We start from the raw sequence: 19531 nt of genomic DNA on the forward strand, positions 1-19531 counted from the left end.
ACCTTGCCTCCTTTTGTGCATGGGGAGGGTATGATAGACAGGTGTCAAGTTTGGAGGAACTGAATGGTGAAGTGAGGGGGCTTATGAGGAAGATGTCAGGGGAGGGGAGACGGGAGGACTGGAGAGAGTCGGGAAGGGGGAAGGGAAAGAAGATGTGGTACATGTTTAGAGTGGAATATTACTCAGCCATAAAAAGGAACAAAATTGAGTTATTGGTAGAGATGGGATGGCTCTAGAGTCTGTAATACAGAGTGAAGTAAGTCAGAAAGAGAAAACAAATATCATACATTAATGCATATAAGTGGAATCTAGAAAAACGGTACAGATGAACCTATTTGCTGGGTAGGAATAGAGAACACACATTTGAACACAGAGGGAAGGGGAGGGTGGGATGAATTGGGAGATTAGGCCTGACATACACACTACCATGTATAAAATAGACAGCTAGTGGGACACTGCTGTACAGCACGGGGAGCTCAGCTTGATGCTCTGGGATGACCTAGAGGGGTGACACTGGGGCTGGGTGGGAGGGGCTCCAAGACGGAGGGGATATATGTATACATACAGCTGATTCACTTCATTGTACAGCAGAAACTAACGCAACATTGTAAAGCAGTTATCCCCAACTTAAAAAAAAAATGGGTGAAGGAAGCTGCCTATTAGTATCTGAAACAGACATATAACACTGTGACAGTTATTCATTTATTACCTCTCAGAAAAAAAATGTCACTCTTTTGGCCTGCTCTATGAAAATGGAGCTGGACCCTAGAACTACTTTTTCTTTGCCAGCTGGCATCTTACTAAGTTTTATCAGTAGAGAGCTGGTGAAACACTGCAGGAAGAAAGGGCTTTGCTTCTGGGTTCCCACTGTGCATAGCAGCCAGCAGCAACCAGTGACCAGCAACTTCCCCTGGTACACCCCGGGGTAGTTTGTAGTGGAGTGCCTCTGTGAGACACATTCCCATGAACAGTTTTCCTTGGTACCCTAGAGGGAAGATTTCCAGCAAGTTCCACCAGAGTGGCACTCCAGTGACTTCTGTGTTCTCTCCAAAAAATTCTGCATCTCCAGGCTTCCCTGGTGGCTCAGTGGTAAAGAATCTGCCTGCCAATGCAGGGGATGTGGGTTTGATCCCTCAAGGAAGATCCCACATGCTGAGGGACAGTAAAGCCCGTCCGCCACAACTCTTGAGGCTGCACACCCTAGAGCCCCGGCTCTGCAACAAGAGAAACCACCAGGATGAGAAACCAGCACCCTACAACAAGAGAGCGGTTCCTAGTCACTGCAACTAGAGAAAGCTGGCATGCAGCAGTGAAGACCCAGTGCAGCCATAGATAGATAAATACTTTTCAAAATCCTGGATCTCAGCCCCTGGGAGGCCCAGATAGAGGCTCTTTCTTGGGTGCAGTATCTCCAGCTGAGGGACAATGGCTGCTCTTAACAGGATTATTTATGTATTTACTTGGCTATGTTGGGTCTTAGTTGCCATGCTTGGCTTCTCTTTAGCTGTGGTATGCCAGCTCTAAGGTGCTTGGACTCCGTAGTTGTGGTGCATGAGCTTAGTTGCTCCGCAGCAGGTGGGATCTTGGTTCCATGACCAGGATCAAACCCGAGTCCACTTCCTTGGAGGGCAGACTCTTAATCACTGAATCACCAGGGAAGCCCTAGTGGCTGCTCTCAGATCCACTCTTCCTATATTCTGTAGAATTCTCTTTACATCTTACTATCTCTAGTGGGCAGAATTGTGTCCCTCAAAAAGATATGTTCAAGAGACTTCCCTGGTGGTCCAGTGGCTAAGACTCTGAACTCCCAATGCAGGGGCCATGGCTTCAGTCCCTGGTCAGGGAACTAGATTCCACGTGCCCTAACTAAATATCCTGTGTGCTGCAACTAGAAGATCCCACGAGCTGAGATTAAGATCTAGCACTGCCAAATGACCCCTAGTTCCTTTGACTATGACCTTGTTTGGAAATAGATTCTTTGCAGATATAATCAATGAACTCATACTGGATTTGGGGCAGGGGGAGGGGCTCACTCCAATGACTGGTGTCCTTGTAAGAAGGAAATTTGAACAGAGATACACGGAAAGGAGAAGGCCATGTGAAGATACACAGAGAGACACGTAGGAAGAATGCCTTGTGGTAACAGAGACAGAGACTGGAGTGATGCATCTACAAATCCAAGGCCAGAGATTGCCAGCAAACACTGAAGCTGGGAAGAGGCAAGGAAAGATTCTACTTAGCATCTCAAAGGGCGTATGGCCCTGCTGATGCCTTGATTTCAGAATTCTAGTCTCCAGAATAGGTTTGTGTTGTCTTTTTAAAATTGTATTTATTTATTTTTAGTTTTGGCTGCACTGGGTCTTCATTGCTGCCCACAGGCTTTATCTAGTTGTGGAGAGTGGGGGCTAGTCTTTAGTTGTGATGCGAGAGCTTCTCATTGCAGTGACTTTTCTTGTTGGGGAGCACGGGCTCTAGAGCACACAGGCTTCAGTAGTTATGGCACACAGGCTTAGTTGCCCCATAGCATGTGGAATCTTTCTGGACCAGGGATCGAACCCATGTCCCCTGCATTGGCAGGCAGATTCTTAACCACTGGACCAGCAGGAAAGTCCTTGTGTTGTCTTAAGGCACTCAGTTTGTGGTAATTTGTCATGGCAGCCCTAGGAAACTAATATATAATCCAATCCCTCATTTCTCTAACTCCCTTTTATAGTTGGGGCTTCCCTTGTGGCTCAGCTGGTAAAGAATCCATCTGCAACGCAGGAGACCTGGGTTCACTCCATCCATAGACTGGGAAGATCCCTGGAGAAAGGAAAGACTACCCATTTCAGTATTCTGGCCTAGAGAATTCCATGGACTATAACAGTCCATGGGGTCGCAAAGAGTCAGACATGACTGAGTGACTTTCACTTCACTTTTATAGTTGATTTTCTTTCTCTCTTTTTTTTTTTTTGCCCCTTTGGCTGTGTAGAATCTCAGTTCCCTGACCAGGGATTGAACCTGGGCCACAGCAGTGAAAGCCCAGAATCCTAACCACTAGGCAACCAAGGAATTCCTGATAATTAATTCGTCCTTGTTGAAATTGCGGTGTGGATTCTCTCTCCCAGTTGCACCCGGACTTGCACCATCACCAACAGAAATACCAGTGTTTTTGTACTAAAGAAAATGGAATATCTGATCTTGAAAGTTCCTACTGCAATTAATATGAAAATATTTCAGAGAGAGTAGGCCATTTTTGAGAGAGGTTTAAAATCTTTATTGCGGACATATTCCTTAAAGGCATTTTGAATACTCCTATCACACCTGAAAAAGAATAAAAAATGAGAACAGATGGTGCCTGTGAGGAAGCTGACTCAACCAAAGTGGAGGATGTTGTGCTGGACAGCTGCCCTGTTGTCTCAAAGCCATTCCTGGCCTTCTGTGGTTTCAGGTGACGGCCAGCTCTAGACAACACTCAGAATACAAGTTTAGAAATGGGTGCACCTAATATTATAGGTGGGAAGGAAGAGAGATAATGGTATCAGTAGCGGTGCTGGGGCAGGGAGGTCCATGACACACAGAAAACACATTCACAGGGACTTCCTTGGTGGTGCAGTAGCTAAGATTCCATGCTCCCAATGCAGGGGGCCTGGGTTCATTCCTTGGTCAGGGAACTAGGTCCCATATGGTGCAACTAAGAGTTTGCATGCCAAAATGAAGATCAAAGGCCACAACTAACACCCAGCACTGCCAAATAAATAAATAAATATTGAAAAAAAAGAAAACCACACTCATATGCCAAGACCTTTGTCCTAGAGAAAGAGGCCTAGGTGAAGGAGGCAAGGTCCCAGGCTGGTCAAGAAGGCTCTAAATATGGGATGACATGTCTTTATTTGTTCAACACATTTTTAAAATGCCAACCACATGCCAGACACAAAAGAATACTATGGCAAGCAAGACAATGAGAGTCCTTGTCCACAGAGAGACAAGCAAACAGAATGGTGCATAGTGACATAAATGCTAAACTCAGCTTATATACAGATTCCCCAAAAGGACATAAGCAGAGCTAGAGAAATTCTCAGAAAAAGTGATGAATCATCTAAGAACTGAAGGAAAAGGGTTTGGGGGAAGGAGAAGATTGTGCATCAGTCAGTACAACTGTGCAAAGGAGCAGAGGATAAAACTCAGGAGGCTGCAGATAATTTTTGAGTGTCAGCCTTCCATAACTAATCCACACGGGCTTCCCTGGCAGTCCAGTGGTTAAGAATCTGCCTACCAATGCTGGGGACACAGGTTTGATCCCTGGTCCAGGAAGATCCCACATGCTGAGGAGTAACTAAGCCCATGTGCCACAACTAATGAACCCAAGTTCTAAAGCCCGAGCTCTGCAACAAGAGAAGCCAATGCAATGAGAAGCCTGTGCACCACAATAAACCTCATAACCCTTGCTCATGGCAACTGGAGAAAGTCTGCATAGGGCAATGAAGAAGCAACACAGCCAAAAATAGCATAAATAAATCTTTTAAAAATATAAATGTATAAAAAATGTCTTAAAAAGAACTAATGCACACCTTTTAGAATAAATGTGTTGAATATATGCTCCTTTTACTATGACGAAATAAATGAGTAGAGAAATAACCCATCTACAATCCTATTTTCTGAAAATCACTAACCCTTAATACAATTTAAAGGACAAAGTCATTAACTTAAAAATACGTATCCAGTGGTAACCTGTACGTACCTTAGAATAAAAATTACAGCTATAGGCAACAATGAGTGAATTTTGAAGCAAAAGAAGGCAGATGTTAAAATGTGTGTGTGTGTGTGTGTGTGTGTGTGTGTACAAAATGATTCCATTTGTATTATGTTCAAAAAGAGGCAAAACTAATCTGTAATGTTAGACATTGGACTAGTGGTTATCTTTGGGAAGAGTGGTGACTAGAAGGTGCATAAGAGGTTTCTAGGAAATGCTTTGGTTTCTTGATCTGGATACTGGTTGTGTGGGTGTGTTCATTTTATGAAAATTCATTCAGCTTACACTTAAGATTTGTGCACCTTTGTGTATATTATGCTTTAAATTAAAAAAAAAATGTATATCTCAATATGTAAATGCTTGGGTAAGGCTTTGCCAAAGGATTTAGTGAAGTGTTCATATAGAAATATGCTTGCACCTACACAAAAGGCTTCCCTGCTGGCTCAGATGGTGAAGAATCTGCCTGCAATGCGGGAAAACCTGGGTTCAATCCCTGGGTTGGGAAGATCCCCTGGAGGAAGGATGGCGACCCACTCCAGTATTCTTGCCTGGAGAATTCCACAGACAGAGGAGCCTGGTGGGCTACAGTCCATGGGGTTGCAAAGGGTCAGACATGACTGAGTGACTAACACTTCACATATAGGATTTTTTGTTTAACTTTTTTAATTTTTAAAAATTAAAAAAATGTTATTTATTTATTTAGGCTATGCTGAGTGGCTTGCAAGATCTTAGTTCCCCAACAAGGGATTGAACCAACGCCCTCGGCAGTGAAAGTCCTAACCACTGGACTGCTAAGGAATTCCCTAGAATTTCTATGAACACAGCAGCTACAAAGCCTTTGACTGTGTGGATCACAATAAACTGTGGAAACTTCTGAAAGAGGTGGGAATACCAGACCACCTGACCTGCCTCTTGAGAAATCTGTATGCAGGTCAGGAAGCAACAGTTAGAACTGGACATGGAACAACAGACTGGCTCCAAATAGGGAAAGGAGTACGTCAAGGCTGTATATTGTCACCCTGCTTATTTAACTTATATGCAGAGTACATTACCCACTCCAGTGTTCTTGCCTGGAGAATCCCACGGATGGAGGAGCCTGGTGGGCTGCCATCTATAGGGTAGCACAAAGTCAGACACGACTGACGTGACTTAGCAGCAGCAGCAAAGTACATTATGAGAAATGCTGGGCTGGATGAAGCACAAGCTGGAATCAAGATTGCCAGGAGAAATAACAATAACTTCAGATATGCAGATGATACCACCCTTATGGCAGAAAGTGAAGAGGAACTAAAGAGCCTCTTGATGAAAGTGAAAGAGGAGAGTGAAAATGTTGACTTAAAGCTCAACATTCAGAAAACTAAGATCATGGCATCTGGTCCCATCACTTCATGGCAAATAGATGGGGAAACAGTGGAAACAGTGGCTGACTTTATTTTTTTGGTCTCCAAAATCACTGCAGATAGTGACTGCAGCCATGAAATGAAAAGACGCTTACTCCTTGGAAGGAAAGTTATGACCAACCTAGACAGCATATTAAAAAGCAGACACATTACTTTGCCAACAAAGGTCCCTCTAGTCAAAGCTGTGGTTTCCCGAGTAGTCATGTATGGATGTGAGAGTTGGACTGTAAAGATAGCTGAGTGCCAAAGAATTGATGCCTTTGAACTGTGGTGTTGGAGAACACTCTTGAGAGTTCCTTGAACTGCAAGGAACTAAAGGAGATCAGTCCTGAGTGTTCATTGGAAGGACTGATGTTGAAGCTGAAACTCCAATACTTTGGCCACCTGATGCAAAGAGCTGATTCATTGGAAAAGACCCTGATGCTGGGAAAGATTGAAGGCCCGAGGAGAAGGGGACGACAGAGGATGAGATGGTTGGATGGCATCACCGACTCAATGGACATGAGTTTGGGTAAACTCTGGGAGTAGGTGATGGACAGGGAGGCCTGGCATGCTGAGGTCCATGGAGTCGCAAAGAGTTGGACATGACTGAGTGACTGAACTGAACTGAGCAGCTACAAACTCAGGCTGTCACAGATGGGTTGTGTTGCTGATTCAAATTCAAGTGTAGCCATTTATGCAGTGATTTTCCAAAATGGCAAACAATTCTCAGCAAAATTCCAAACTAAACAAAATACAATCTTCCCTCCATATACACAGGCTTTCCTGGAAAGGTCAGGATTAAAACTGTACTTGTAAGTTTGTGCTTCTATATAAAGTAAACCCAGGTTCTGTACTTAGACAATCACAAACCTATTTTTACCTACAGAATGTCCATGGAGCATTCTGACAATGATGGGGAACAAAGGACAATTTTTCACTGAGCAGGACTATCTGGTTCTGAGCAAGACAACTGATACCCTTGGGCCCACCCTTATCTAAGTTTATTAGAAATTGACCATTCTCCCACTGTGGAATGTAAGCATCTTGAGAGGACCTTTGCCTGTGTTTTTTCACAGATTTATCCTAAGCTATAGGATACAGAATAGACTGGAACGGGCAGGGAAAAGCCATGAGAAGGAAGGACTAGGATAACAGGATTTTACATCTGATATACTAGCAACGCGAATGAAGTGTAGTTGAATAATCAACTAAAATGTTTAGGAAAAACAACAAGCTCTCTCGACTCAACAAATACGTGAAAATATTTAGCAGCCAGTTAGATGTGCAGGCCTAGAGGAGGATTTCTCAACTGCAGTTGGATGCCTGAAACTTTAAAAATGCCTATTAAAAATACAGGGTGTAACAAAGAAGACAGAAAGATGAGCTGAAAAATAAAACCAACAAAACAAAAAGGGATTCAGAAGCCCCTGGAGGAAAGTGGCAGAGTGTTTTAACAAAGAGGTTGGCAGGACTTGGAGAGAATTGCTTTAGCAGAACAATAGGACAACAGCCTGGTTGGCATGAATTTGTCCTAGGTGGACAGATGATGAAAATGTAGATGTAGCCCAGTAGCCAGTAAGAAGGGGAAAACAAATAATTTTTTTCCCATTATTTCAATATTTTTGAGAAACTGCTGTGCCAGGAGTAGCTGTACAGGAGAATGGTTAGGATACATGGGCTTAAAAATCAGATACATTGGATTCTATTGCTTGTCCTTAATTTAGCAATGTTGGGCTTCCCTGGTGCCTCAGCGGTAAAGAATGTGCCTGCAAGGCAGGAGCCGCAGGAAGCGTAGGTTTAATCCCTGGGTCGGGAAGATCCCCTGGAGAAGGAAATGGCAACCCACTCCTGTATTCTCCTGCCTGGAGAATCCCATGGATAGAGGAGCCTGGTGGGCTATATAGTCCATGGGGTCGCAAAGAGTCAGACACGACTGAAGCGACATAGCACACACAAATGTTACAGTAAACAGGTTCTTACTCGACTGCGCTTGAACGCCCCCATTCCGAAAGTCCATGGGGTCGCAAGAGTCGGACACAACTTAGAGACTAAACCACCAAATTGCACAGTTGCTGGCACATGGTGTGGGTTGTTTTTCTTGTTACACTATAGTTATTAGATGCTCAGGAGCAACAAAAACTAAATTCTGACTTTACCCACTCAGCTCTCAGAGCGGTGGAGAAAAGGGAAGAGGGCTCTTCTGTAAGTCACTGAAGTCCAGCTAGTGTGTCAGGGACTTTATGCCAAGACTGTCAAGAAATGGACAGTCTCAGGGCCAAGATGTCTCAGAAGGAAAAGCCCTAGTGATTAGGTCAGAAAGAGCACTGGACTTGGAGCCAGAGAGACCTGGGTACCAGTCACCCAGTCTCAATGTTCTTTTTTTTTTTAATCTTTTTATTCTTAAATAGGGCTTCCGTGGTGGCTCAGATGGTAAAGCGTCCACCTGCAATGCGGGAGACCTGGGTTCGATCCCTAGGTTGGGAAGATCCCCTGAAGAAGGAAATGGCAACCCACTCCAGTACTCTTGCCTGGAAAATCCCATGGACGGAGGGGTCTGGAAGGCTACAGTCCTTGGGGTTGCAAAGAGTCTTTAACAGGGACCACACTCCCTGCCCTCACATGGAGCATTGCTCAGGGTTAGATGATTCTAATGAGAAGGCTGTTTTGCACCTGGAACAATGTAGAAATTCCATAAAGGTGCTCAGTTCCATAAAACTGGCATCTCTCAGGACAGGAACCCAGTTCATTTTGCTGTCAGGACGCACTCTCTGAGGCCTTGGGGGTCAGCAGAACAGAAAGAGTCGACGTAGAATCTCCCAGAGGGCGCTGACCAGTGCGGGCTCCCTGCATAGTAACCTCCTGGGGACGCCTGCTGCAGATCTGCGAACCCAGCCCCCTGTCAGGCGTTACCTAGCAACAGCGTCCTGGAGGCTGGCCCAGGAGGCCAATCAGCGTGGACTTCGTTATTTCAGTGATGTAAACAGTCCAATCACTGGGCGTTGTCAGAAGACACGTCTTCAAGCTAATCTCCGCAAGCACCAATGAGGGGTTAGGAGTTTTAAAAGCTGGAGCTAAATATTTGGACCTGGCTCTTATTTGATAAGATCATCTGAAGGAAACGAATGACTAGCTTCCGACTGTATTTGAATGATGGTTATGAAGGCAGTCGCCGCCATATTCTCTTAGGGCATTTTCCGATACCTTTGTTCACTCTTGAGTCCTAGAGTGACCCACGACGCTATGATTCCTCTGTTTTGGCCGCAGCTTGGCCCCATGCGTAGCCAGATCCGGGCCGACTCAGACGCTGGGTCTAGCAGGGCAGTGCTCCTTGGCTCGGAAAAGAGAGTGGCCCTTGGATTGGGGCATCCAGGACTTGGGGACTGGAAGAATTCAAGCGCCGTACCAGCACCGTTCCGCACTTGAAGCCCAAAGCCTGGATCTCGCCGAGGAGGCTGTGAGCTGTGAAGCTTTACCGCCGCGGCCGAGTATTTCTTGGAGAAGTGAAATCTGAGGCGCAGAAGGCTCTTTACCGAAAGTGATGCAGAGACCTACGGCCACCTGGGGGCGCTCTGTGAGGGTCTTTCGTGGTCTCCTCCCTGTGCCTATTTTTGCTTGTTATTCGTCTATTCACAGCGTACCTAATTAAGCGAGTTCTTAGACGAGAGCCGCAGAAGCGGATTACTCAAACCGGGCAAAATGCCTGAAGGGGAGAGGAAAAGAGGGCGCAGTGAGCTGAAGCTTGGGGAGGGGCTGTCCTAGAGTGTCTAGGAAGCCTTTTATAATTATTTACCACGATCATATTGCTATGTCTGTGACTGCTGCTGCTGCTAAGTCGCTTCAGTCGTGTCTCTGTGCGACCCCAGAGACGGCAGCCCACCAGGCTCCCCCGTCCCTGGGATTCTCCAGGCAAGACATAGTGTTTTTTTTTTTTTTTAACGGCTTTATTGAGATATTATTCACACACCATATAATTCACCCGTTTAAACTGTACAATTCAATGGTTGTGGGGTTTTTTTTTTTTTTTTTTTGGTATATTTAGAGTTATGAAACCATCACCACAATCAACTAAGCACATTTTCATAACCCCTGAAAGAAACTCCTCAGCCATCACTCCTCATTCTCTCCTCCCTCAGCTCCTGGCAACCACTAATCTGCTTTTGGTCTCTGTAGATGTGCCTTTTCTGGACACTGCCTGTAAAGGAAATGTAAAAGATTTTGTCAAATTCTTTTTGCACATCTGTTAAGATGACTCTGTGGTCTTTGTCTTTATTTTATTGACACATGATGTATTACATGAATTAATTTTCAGATGTCATGTCAACCTTGCACCCCTGGGCTAACTCCCATCCAATCATGGTATATAATCCTTTCTATAACCCCACTAGAATGACAAAAAAGAAAACAAGAAGAGGGAAAAAAAAGAAAAAAAAAAACACCTTCCTATTCCCAGGGCCTCAGCCCATGATAATCACCCAACCACCATGCTACTTTGTTTCTATGAAACTGGCTACTTTAGATACTTCATGTAAGTGCAGCCATACAGTATTTATCATTTTGTGACTGCTTTATTTCACTTAGTATAATGTCCTCAAGTTTCATCCAAGTTGTAGCATGTTGCATAATTTCTTAATTTTTTAAGACTGGTTAATATTCCATTGTTTGTAAACACCACATTTTCATTATCCATTCATTGGTCCACAGATACTTGGGTTGCTACCACCTCTTGACTATTGTGGATAATGCTGCTATAAACACGTGTGTGCATAAATATCTCCTTAAGACCCTGCTTTGACTTCTTTGGAGTATATACTCAAAGTGGAGTTGCTAGGTAATAAATTCTATTTTTCAATTTCGGAGGAACTGCTATACTGTTTTTGGTGGCACAGTGGTTAAGAATCTGCCTGCCAATGCAGGAGATGCACAAGATGGGGGCTTGATCCCAGGGTCGGGAAGATCCCCTGAAATAGGAAATGGCAACCCACTCCAGTATTCTTGCTTGGAGAATTCCATGAACAGAGGAGCCTGTCGGGTTACAGTCCATGGGGTCACAACAGTTGGACACAACTGAGTGACTGAGCATAGCTAGTTCACCTCTGGACTTGATGGCTTCTTATAACCAAATCACAACTAGCTATACTAATCATTGAAATTTGTTCTCTTTTTGTTGTTTTCAAATCATGTATGCTTTGTGTCTCTCTGCTGTGCTGTGCTTAGTTGCTCAGTCGTGTTCCATTCTTTGCAACCCCATGGACTGCAGCCCATTAGGCTCCTCTGTCCATGGGGATTCTCTAGGCAAGAATACTGGAGTGGGTTGCCATGTCCTCTTCAAGCGGATCTTCCCAACCCAGGGATTGAACCCAGGTCTCCCTCATTGCAGGCAGATTCTTTCCTGACAGAGCCACAAGGGAAGCCCTGTTTCTCTGCTGTACTATAATCTTATTAGTATTACTAGCTGTATTACTTATAGCCTATCTATAAGATTGTTGCCTCTTGCATTACCTAATGTATAACCAGGCCTCCAACAGAATTAATGGTGGCTAAATGTCTTGAGGCAATTGATCATATATATATATATAACTCTATATTAAATAATTGTAACAGTGTGACTCTAGGTATGAAGAAGCAACAGGGGAAAACATTTCCTGGTCCTATTCCAAAAATAGCACATTGGGTGGCTGATCAATAAAATCCTCCTCTGACCTAGGAATGAAAATTCCTGGTGCCATGGGACAAATTGATCATGAAATGCCTCTTAAACCTTACTTGAATTTATGACCAAGAGGGGGCCCTGTATGGGGGGTGGGGTGGGCCCTGTATTGGGAGTTCCCTGGTGGCCAAGGGGTTAGGATTCCAGGCTCTCGCTTGTGTGGCTAGAGTTCAATCCCTGATGGCGGAACTGAGATCTCACAAGCATGGCGGGGGCCACCAAGAGGGCGGGGCCCTATGGAGAGGGAAGATATCCTGCTATTCATGCCACAATGTTAGCATGAATAAATGAATAACGAATGAATGAATAAACCGCAAATGTTGCCCACCATCAAGCCATCAGCCACTAAAACCGCCAAGTCCCCCTGCCCCTGTCCTAAGGGGCACCCTGAGGGGAATTCAAGACAGAAAAATACAGGAAACATTCTATTCTTTAGGTACTGGGCTAGATAGTTACAATAAGTTGCACATCTAAAGAACAATTTCAACACGTTCCGATGCTCTTCCAACAGAGAAAAGCACAATATCATTAATTTGAAATGTCGGGGTTTTTTTGTGATCAGCAATAATCTTTTGATTTTATAATTACACATATATATAATGGGTATATTTCCAACACATATTTTTTGTGGAAATATTATTTCCAAAAATGTTTCCAAAATCTGTTATATATACTGGCTCCTTCCTCGGAGCAGTTCCTCAGAGCTATCGGAGAGAATATAGTCCTCAGTTAAGGTCCTTGAATAAAACTCAACTCTCAAGTTTTAGGCTGGTGCGTTTTTCTTCAGTACCACAAAATCTTTGTTCCTTCTGCTTACTAGCAAGTACCCTCTGAGTTTTTCCTCATCGGTAAAACCAGGATGATAACCATCACTTCACACAGAAGTAGCACAAAATAAGTTGAAATGTGTAATATGTTGGGCGTGGTACCTGCGCACAGGAAACACTAACATTAATCCCCTTCCCCAAAGGGCAATAAGGAACTAACTCACTATCGGAAGAGAAAGCCAGGAAAGACAACCCAGGGAAATCGCGGCCCCCGGTTGGCCAGAGTGGCTCCGTCGCTGAAATTCTTCCTTCCCTCAGCTGGGCTGCACCTCTAGGGAACAGGGGCCGTTCCTGACCCCGACGGGTTCGGCCCTTTCTGTCTCACGACTCCTGGCAGTCACCCGACCCGAGGGTCCAGCTTTTCTGCCCTTACGCTTCCGTTGGCTTCGTTCAAACAGGCCGCTTTCGGCATCACCCAATCAGAATGCTCGATCTTCGGCCGCCGCCCAATGAGCACGTGGAACGGGGGGGGGGGAAGGGCGTGAAGCCCAATCGCAGCGCCATCACACTTGAGGGCAAAGAGGTTAGGCAGCCCGCATGGCGCTCCGGTCAATAAAATCGATAGCTGGAAGCTGCCTGTGTCTCAGGCAAAGGCGGTGCAGTAGCGGCGCCGCCATTTTCCCCGAAGGCATCTTCCGGTGCCTTTCATCCAAGTTCGGGCAGGAGTTTCCTGAATAACAGCGAAAGGTTTCCGTTAGCCCCGCAGGCGGCTGATTCCGGTTCCCGCCGGGCCTCCCCAGAACGCTCCGCACGGGTCCGGCGGGGGCTCCCAAATCCCCGGCCCCTCCAGCCCCCAGGGGCCGACGCTGGGACGGGCAAGGCCGTGGTGCCAGCTTCTCGGGTCCAATGGCGCGGCCTTCGGCTCCGCTTCCCGCGCGGGGACCAGGAGAGGCCAGACCCGGCCGGAGAAGGGGAAGGAGACCGAGGGCGGTGAAGTTCGGGGACGTGGCCTTGTACTTCTCCCGGGAGGAATGGGGGTGTCTGCGGCCCGCGCAGAGGGCCCTATACCGGGACGTGATGCAGGAGACCTACGGCCACCTGGGCGCGCTCGGTGAGGCCCGGCCCAGTCTGCTTCCGCGGCCCGAAGGGATGGAGGAGCTGGGGGTGGGAGGAGGCAGGGAGTGTAGAAGTCCAGGGTCCTGGCCTGCTACCAGGTTGTCAGGGGAGGAGGACGGGGGCTGGGCAGATGATGCCACCGGGTAAATCAATCTACCCAGCATTGTGTATGAGCTGGGCCTGACTGGTTCTCCTTCCCCCAGGGTGCGCAGGTCCCAAACCAGCCCTCATCTCCTGGTTGGAACGAAATACCGATGATTGGGAAACGGCTGCCCTGGATCCACAGGAGTGCCCAAAAGGGGTAGCAGTCCAAAGAAGTGAGTGAAAAATGCCTCTGGAGGGCTTGCAGCCTCTAATGATGACTCAGTCCAGAGTATTTCGGTGCCGAGGGGTGGTAGCTATGACCCCAGCTGGAATGCTCCATTTACTGTATTTATTTTCACAACTTCAGGGTTTTTGTCTCTGTGATGGTGTCCAGTCCCTGTTGTCAATTTCTAAACTGACCACATGCAGTTGTCTGTTGTGTAAATGGATCAGTGAACTTTTAAAAAGAGTTACCACCCTCTTGGGGCTTCCCAGGTGGCTCAGTGGTAAAGAACCCACCTGCCAATGCAGGAGATCCTGGTTGGATCCCTGGGTCAGGAAGATCACCTGGAGAAGGAAATGGCTCTCCATTCCAGTATTCTTGCCTGGAGAATCCTATGGACATAGGAGCCTGGTCGGCTACGGTCCATGGAGTCGCAAAGAGTCAGACATGACTGAGCAACTAAACCTCCACCTCCACCACCCTCTTGCCTCCTTCCCAGGACTCTGCCTCCAGCCTGTTTTAAATTGGGCTCCAAGAGAGCCTGTAGGGCTTCCCTGGAAGCTCTGAAGGTAAAGAATCTGCCTGCAATGCAGGAGACCCAGGTTCAGTCCCTGGGTCAGGAAGATTCCCTGGACAAGGGCATGGCACCCCACTCCAGTATTTTTGCTTGGAGAAATCAGTGGACAGAAGAGCCTGGTGGACTGTGGTTCATGGAGTTGCAAGGTCAGACAGGACTGAGCAGCTAACACTGAGAGAGCCTATAGCTCTGAGTTTTCCAGGTGTGGATTGAAAGGATCCAATGGGGAAGAGTGGTCTGGCGTGCACTGGCCTCTTTTTGCCCTTCTGGCCGAGTGACCCTGATCAGTGCAGGAATCTTTAGCCCTTAGGATGAAGCAAGGCTCTGATTAAGGCCATTCAGGTAGAAGGAGCCCAGATCCACCTACAGGGGCAGATGCAACTCTGGGCTGGAGTCTCTTTGCCAGGTTCTCTAAGAGCAGGGATTTTTCTAAGTTCTGACATACTTCCTTGCTTAAAACTTTTCAGTTAAAAAAAAAAAAAAACTTTTCAGTTTTTGCCAAGGCAGTTGTCAAATGGTTGGTAGTTATATGTAAGTCAATTGGGGAATTTGGTGAAAATACACATTTCTGGACCCTATCCCAGAACTATTCATATACTTATATAGATGTGTATGTGTGTGTGTATTTTTAGTGGCCCCAGTTGATTTGGCTGTATATTTAGGTTTGGTTCTCAGAGTGTGGTCTCAGACAACCACCAGCAGCAGCAGCATCACTTGGGAGTGTATTAGAAAATGCAGAATCCCAGGCCCCACCTTAGACCTGCTGAATCCCAAACTGGGAGTAGGGCCCAGCAGTCTCTTTCATGCCTGCATGCTCAGTCGCTGAGTCATGTCCAACTCTGCGACTCCATGGACTGTAGCCCACAAAGCTACTCTGTCCATGGGATCCTCCAGACAAGAATACTGGATTCGGTTTTCATTTCCTCCTCTAAGGGATTCTTCCCAACCTGGGAATTGAACCCTCATCTCCTGAATTTCCTGCATTAGCAGGCAGCTTTACCACTGTGTCACTTGCGAAGCCCTAATGTGTTTCATTAAACCCTCCAAATGATTAGGATCACAATAAAATTTGAGAAGCATGGACTTAGAGGGCCTTATGACCTAGTTACTGCCAGATCATACCTCATTTGTTTTCATTTCCTGCCTTAAATTTAACCTCTTCAAAAATTGTTTAGTTTTTATAGTCAGCTTAATCTTTCCAAGAAACCTTCCCTGACTTCTCCAAGCTGGATTAGGGGCTTCGGTAATACCCTCCATATTCTGGAGCAGTATGTCTCACTTAGTTGGTTGTCTGTGTCACTGACACTCCTTGAAGATGGCGTTGAGTCTGATTGTTTTATAACCTGTAACACTAGTAGGAAAGAGTAGAAGCCCAGTATTTGTTAATTTCTCCTTTGTGTCCATATAGAAACCAGAAAGAAGAATGAAGAGAAGGAAGTATTCCCGCCTAAGGAGGCACCCCGAAAGGGGAAGCGTGGCCGGCGGCCCAGCAAACCCCGCCTGATTCCCCGGCAGACCTCAGGAAGTCCCATCTGCCCTGACTGTGGTTGTACCTTTCCCGATCACCCAGCCCTGCAGAGGCACAAGTGTGCCCAGAATCTGAAAAAGCCTTACCCTTGCCCAGACTGTGGACGCCGCTTTTCCTACCCGTCCCTGCTGGTCAGTCATCGGCGGGCACACTCTGGGGAGTGTCCCTACGTTTGTGACCAGTGTGGCAAGCGGTTCTCCCAGCGCAAGAACCTCTCCCAGCACCAGGTCATCCACACAGGCGAGAAGCCCTACCACTGTCCTGACTGTGGCCGCTGCTTCCGGAGGAGTCGGTCCTTGGCCAATCACCGGACCACGCACACGGGTGAAAAACCCCACCAGTGCCCCAGCTGCGGGCGTCGCTTCGCCTACCCCTCCCTGCTCGCCATCCACCAGCGCACACACACCGGAGAGAAGCCCTACCCCTGCCTGGAATGCAACCGGCGCTTCCGTCAGCGCACCGCCCTGGTCATCCACCAGCGCATCCACACGGGCGAGAAGCCCTACCCATGCCCAGACTGCGAGCGGCGCTTCTCGTCATCCTCTCGCCTGGTCAGTCACCAGCGGGTACACTCTGGGGAACGTCCCTACGCCTGTGAGCACTGCGAAGCCCGCTTCTCGCAGCGCAGCACGCTGCTCCAGCACCAGCTCTTGCACACGGGAGAGAAGCCGTACCCCTGCCCGGACTGCGGCCGCGCCTTCCGACGGAGCGGCTCCCTCGCCATCCACCGCAGCACGCACACGAAGGAGAAGGAGAAGTTGCACGCGTGTGATGACTGTGGTCGCCGATTCGCCTACCCCTCACTGCTGGCCAGTCACCGGCGCGTCCACTCGGGCGAGCGGCCCTACGCCTGCGACCTGTGCTCCAAGCGCTTTGCCCAGTGGAGCCACTTGGCTCAGCATCAGCTCCTGCACACGGGGGAGAAGCCCTTCCCCTGCCTGGAGTGTGGCCGCTGCTTCCGCCAGAGGTGGTCTCTGGCGGTCCACAAGTGTATCCCCGGCGTCCAGAACTGTGGCCCTAGATCTGCCATAGGGGCGCCTAGCCAGAAAGGCCAGGCCCTTTAGAAGGGGAGGGACTGTGTAAGTTCATTTCACTTCATGGAGGGGGCCCAGAAAAGGGAAGGAGCCCCCTGATCATACAGGTCAGAGTCAGAACTAAAACCCTGTTGCTACACAGAGCTGAAGTTTAGTGTATTCTACCATGCTGGCTGCCTTAATACCTGCGTCTAGAACAGACAGCCTCAGTGACGAGAGGGGACATTATGCAGTAAAAATTTTTCAACCTGCCCTGTCCTAAAGGACTTGTGTGTGGGGTATCAGGCTAAAGGTTCTCCCCATCTAATTTAGGGGCTGTGTTTTCTAGTTTGTGCATGCAGTCAGGAGGATCCCATTCATGGGGTGCAAGATCTTCCCCCTCCTCTGCCTCTTCTTCCTTGCTAGGTTTGAAACAAACTTGGTTTAGCCCCCTTTTGACAGTATTCCTGCCAAGTGATCTGCCCTTTAAAACCTCCCTTAATGCAGCTCTCTACCTCACAAGGCGGGTCCTTTCACTGTGGCATAGCTCTGACTTTTAGAAGGCCCTTAAGTACTACATTCTCCTTCCCTGGAAGCCTTGTCCAGAATATGTTTAAAACTTGATCTACGTGGCAGCCCTTCAGAAAACTTAATCACAGATACGTTTCCATGTTTTCAGGTTCAGTTCAGTTGCTCAGTCGTGTCTGACTCTTTGCAACCCCATGAATCGCAGCATGCCAGGCCTCCCTGTTTTCAGGTTAAATAGCATTAATTTGGTCAATCATTCCTAAAAGACAGGCTTTCAGTTCCCACACGTGATCTCTCCCCAGGCAGGTGCTGGTTTTTTGATGTCTTTTTTAAAAAGTCATACAAAATAAGCCAGCATCATAGTGTGCACTATACCCCCTTGGTCTGTACTTGTTTGAAGAGGTCTAGATTGTACTGGATTTGGAGGTGGTGACAGTGTACCAGGGCTTTATTGGGTTGCAGACACCTATATATCTAAGCTTTTTCTTTTTAAACCACGTGCTGTGAAGCTAAGTCTTCTGCATTCTGCATTTGGAAGTTTGGTTCAAGGTAGGTCTGGGACATAAGCACAGTGAGTTTTGGGAGACTGATTTTAAGGAAAAGCAGGGTGGGGGAACTGTGGTCTAGCAGCAAGAAGTAAAACCAGGACCAGCTTGTACTTTATCTGGTGGATTTGAATTTCTTGGGAACTGGGTCTCGCTCCCCCCTAAGTCTCATGAGAATAAGGAGACACTAGTACAGAACCTTCTTTTGATTCCTCTGTCAGCATCTTTCATGAAATGAGGCGAGGCCATTCAGGGAAGTTAGAAAGTTAGGTAATTGAATATGAAGCAGAAGTCTAGTCATCAAGTTATGTTCATCCCTGCCTCCCTCACAGAAGCTCCATATGGCAGCAGCAACATGTTTTAACCTTTGATATGCCTTCATGGCACCCATCCCTAAGTAGGTACTCAGTAAAACTTTACTGAATTAAATAAACAAGGCCTACCACTTGGCCTTGGGGAGCTGCACCAAATTGGAATTTCCAAACATGATGTATAGTCCAAACCTTGGAGTTGGTCATCCTCCTGCCCATTGCTTCTTCCCTCATTTCTTCTGCCATCAGCCCCAGGGATGTGTGGCTGGGGCAGAGTGTTTGTAATTACCTCTGTTCTGGTTTTTAGCAAGTTGAATTGTAACTGTTTCTTCTTGGATTGATGGGCTACCCCCAAAGCAGAGGTCGTATCAGATTGGGATTCATTAAAATGTCTGATGAGTGACTATGTTCCTTGTGGAATTATTGTTTATAAAATATAAATCTAGTTCCTTAACTGAGGAGACATTTTTATAGTTCTGATGGAAACCTTGCCCTTCCCTAGCAGAGACCTATTAGAATTCTGCTTCACCTTCTGTTGTAGAACTGATTCTTTTACCTACTTTTATCACCAGGCTAACCCAACTATTTCCTTTCCTAGGAATTTTAGAAATTTCTTTGGACCTCAATTGTAACTCATAAAATTTCAGAGCTGTTGGTAGGCAATCCCAGTATGTGGTCTGTAGAGGGCTGAGATGAGACAAGTTCTTAGGTTTACCTCATCAGTCCCAGGATCCCAACTTCAGCTGGTTGATCTTCAACCAGCTATAGCCAGTGGGAGAGTTTTTGTTTTTGGCTGTGCCATATAGCTTTCGGGATCTTAATTCCCTGACCAGGAACTGAACCCATGACCCTTGCAGTGGAAACTTGGATTCTTAATCACTGGACCGTCAGGAAAGTCCCTGTAGTCAGTTGTTGATCCCAGTATTCTTCCAAGTAATTCTCTCTTCTGCTTCTGGTAGTTAAGAGTTTGTTACTTGTGACCAAAAGAATGAACTAATCTACAATGCCATTATGGATC

The 19531-nt window shown here is 46.8% G+C and overlaps 1 protein-coding gene across 1 annotated transcript; it reads left to right on the forward strand.

Moving 5' to 3' along the window:
• The first annotated feature begins 13145 nt into the window (after window positions 1–13145).
• LOC102280916 (zinc finger protein 689) lies at window positions 13146–18919 on the forward strand. The gene is made up of 3 exons (XM_005888803.3): window positions 13146–13699; window positions 13908–14021; window positions 15997–18919. Exons 1-3 carry the CDS (start codon window positions 13495–13497, stop codon window positions 17178–17180), a joined length of 1503 nt encoding a protein of 500 aa, XP_005888865.1. The 5' UTR covers window positions 13146–13494; the 3' UTR covers window positions 17181–18919.
• Window positions 18920–19531: the final 612 nt, after the last annotated feature.

The sequence above is a fragment of the Bos mutus genome, chromosome 25 (assembly GCF_027580195.1).
Source record: "Bos mutus isolate GX-2022 chromosome 25, NWIPB_WYAK_1.1, whole genome shotgun sequence".
NCBI lineage: Eukaryota > Metazoa > Chordata > Mammalia > Artiodactyla > Bovidae > Bos > Bos mutus.

What these genes read in the sequence shown, in the direction of transcription:
- LOC102280916 (XM_005888803.3), top strand. Translation starts at nt 13,495, where the DNA reads ATGGCGCGGCCTTCGGCTCCGCTTCCCGCGCGGGGACCAGGAGAGGCC. An exon ending in CGGCCACCTGGGCGCGCTCG is followed by an intron (nt 13,700 to 13,907) that starts GTGAGGCCCGGC and finishes TCCTTCCCCCAG; the next exon opens with GGTGCGCAGGTCCCAAACCA. An exon ending in AGGGGTAGCAGTCCAAAGAA is followed by an intron (nt 14,022 to 15,996) that starts GTGAGTGAAAAA and finishes GTGTCCATATAG; the next exon opens with AAACCAGAAAGAAGAATGAA.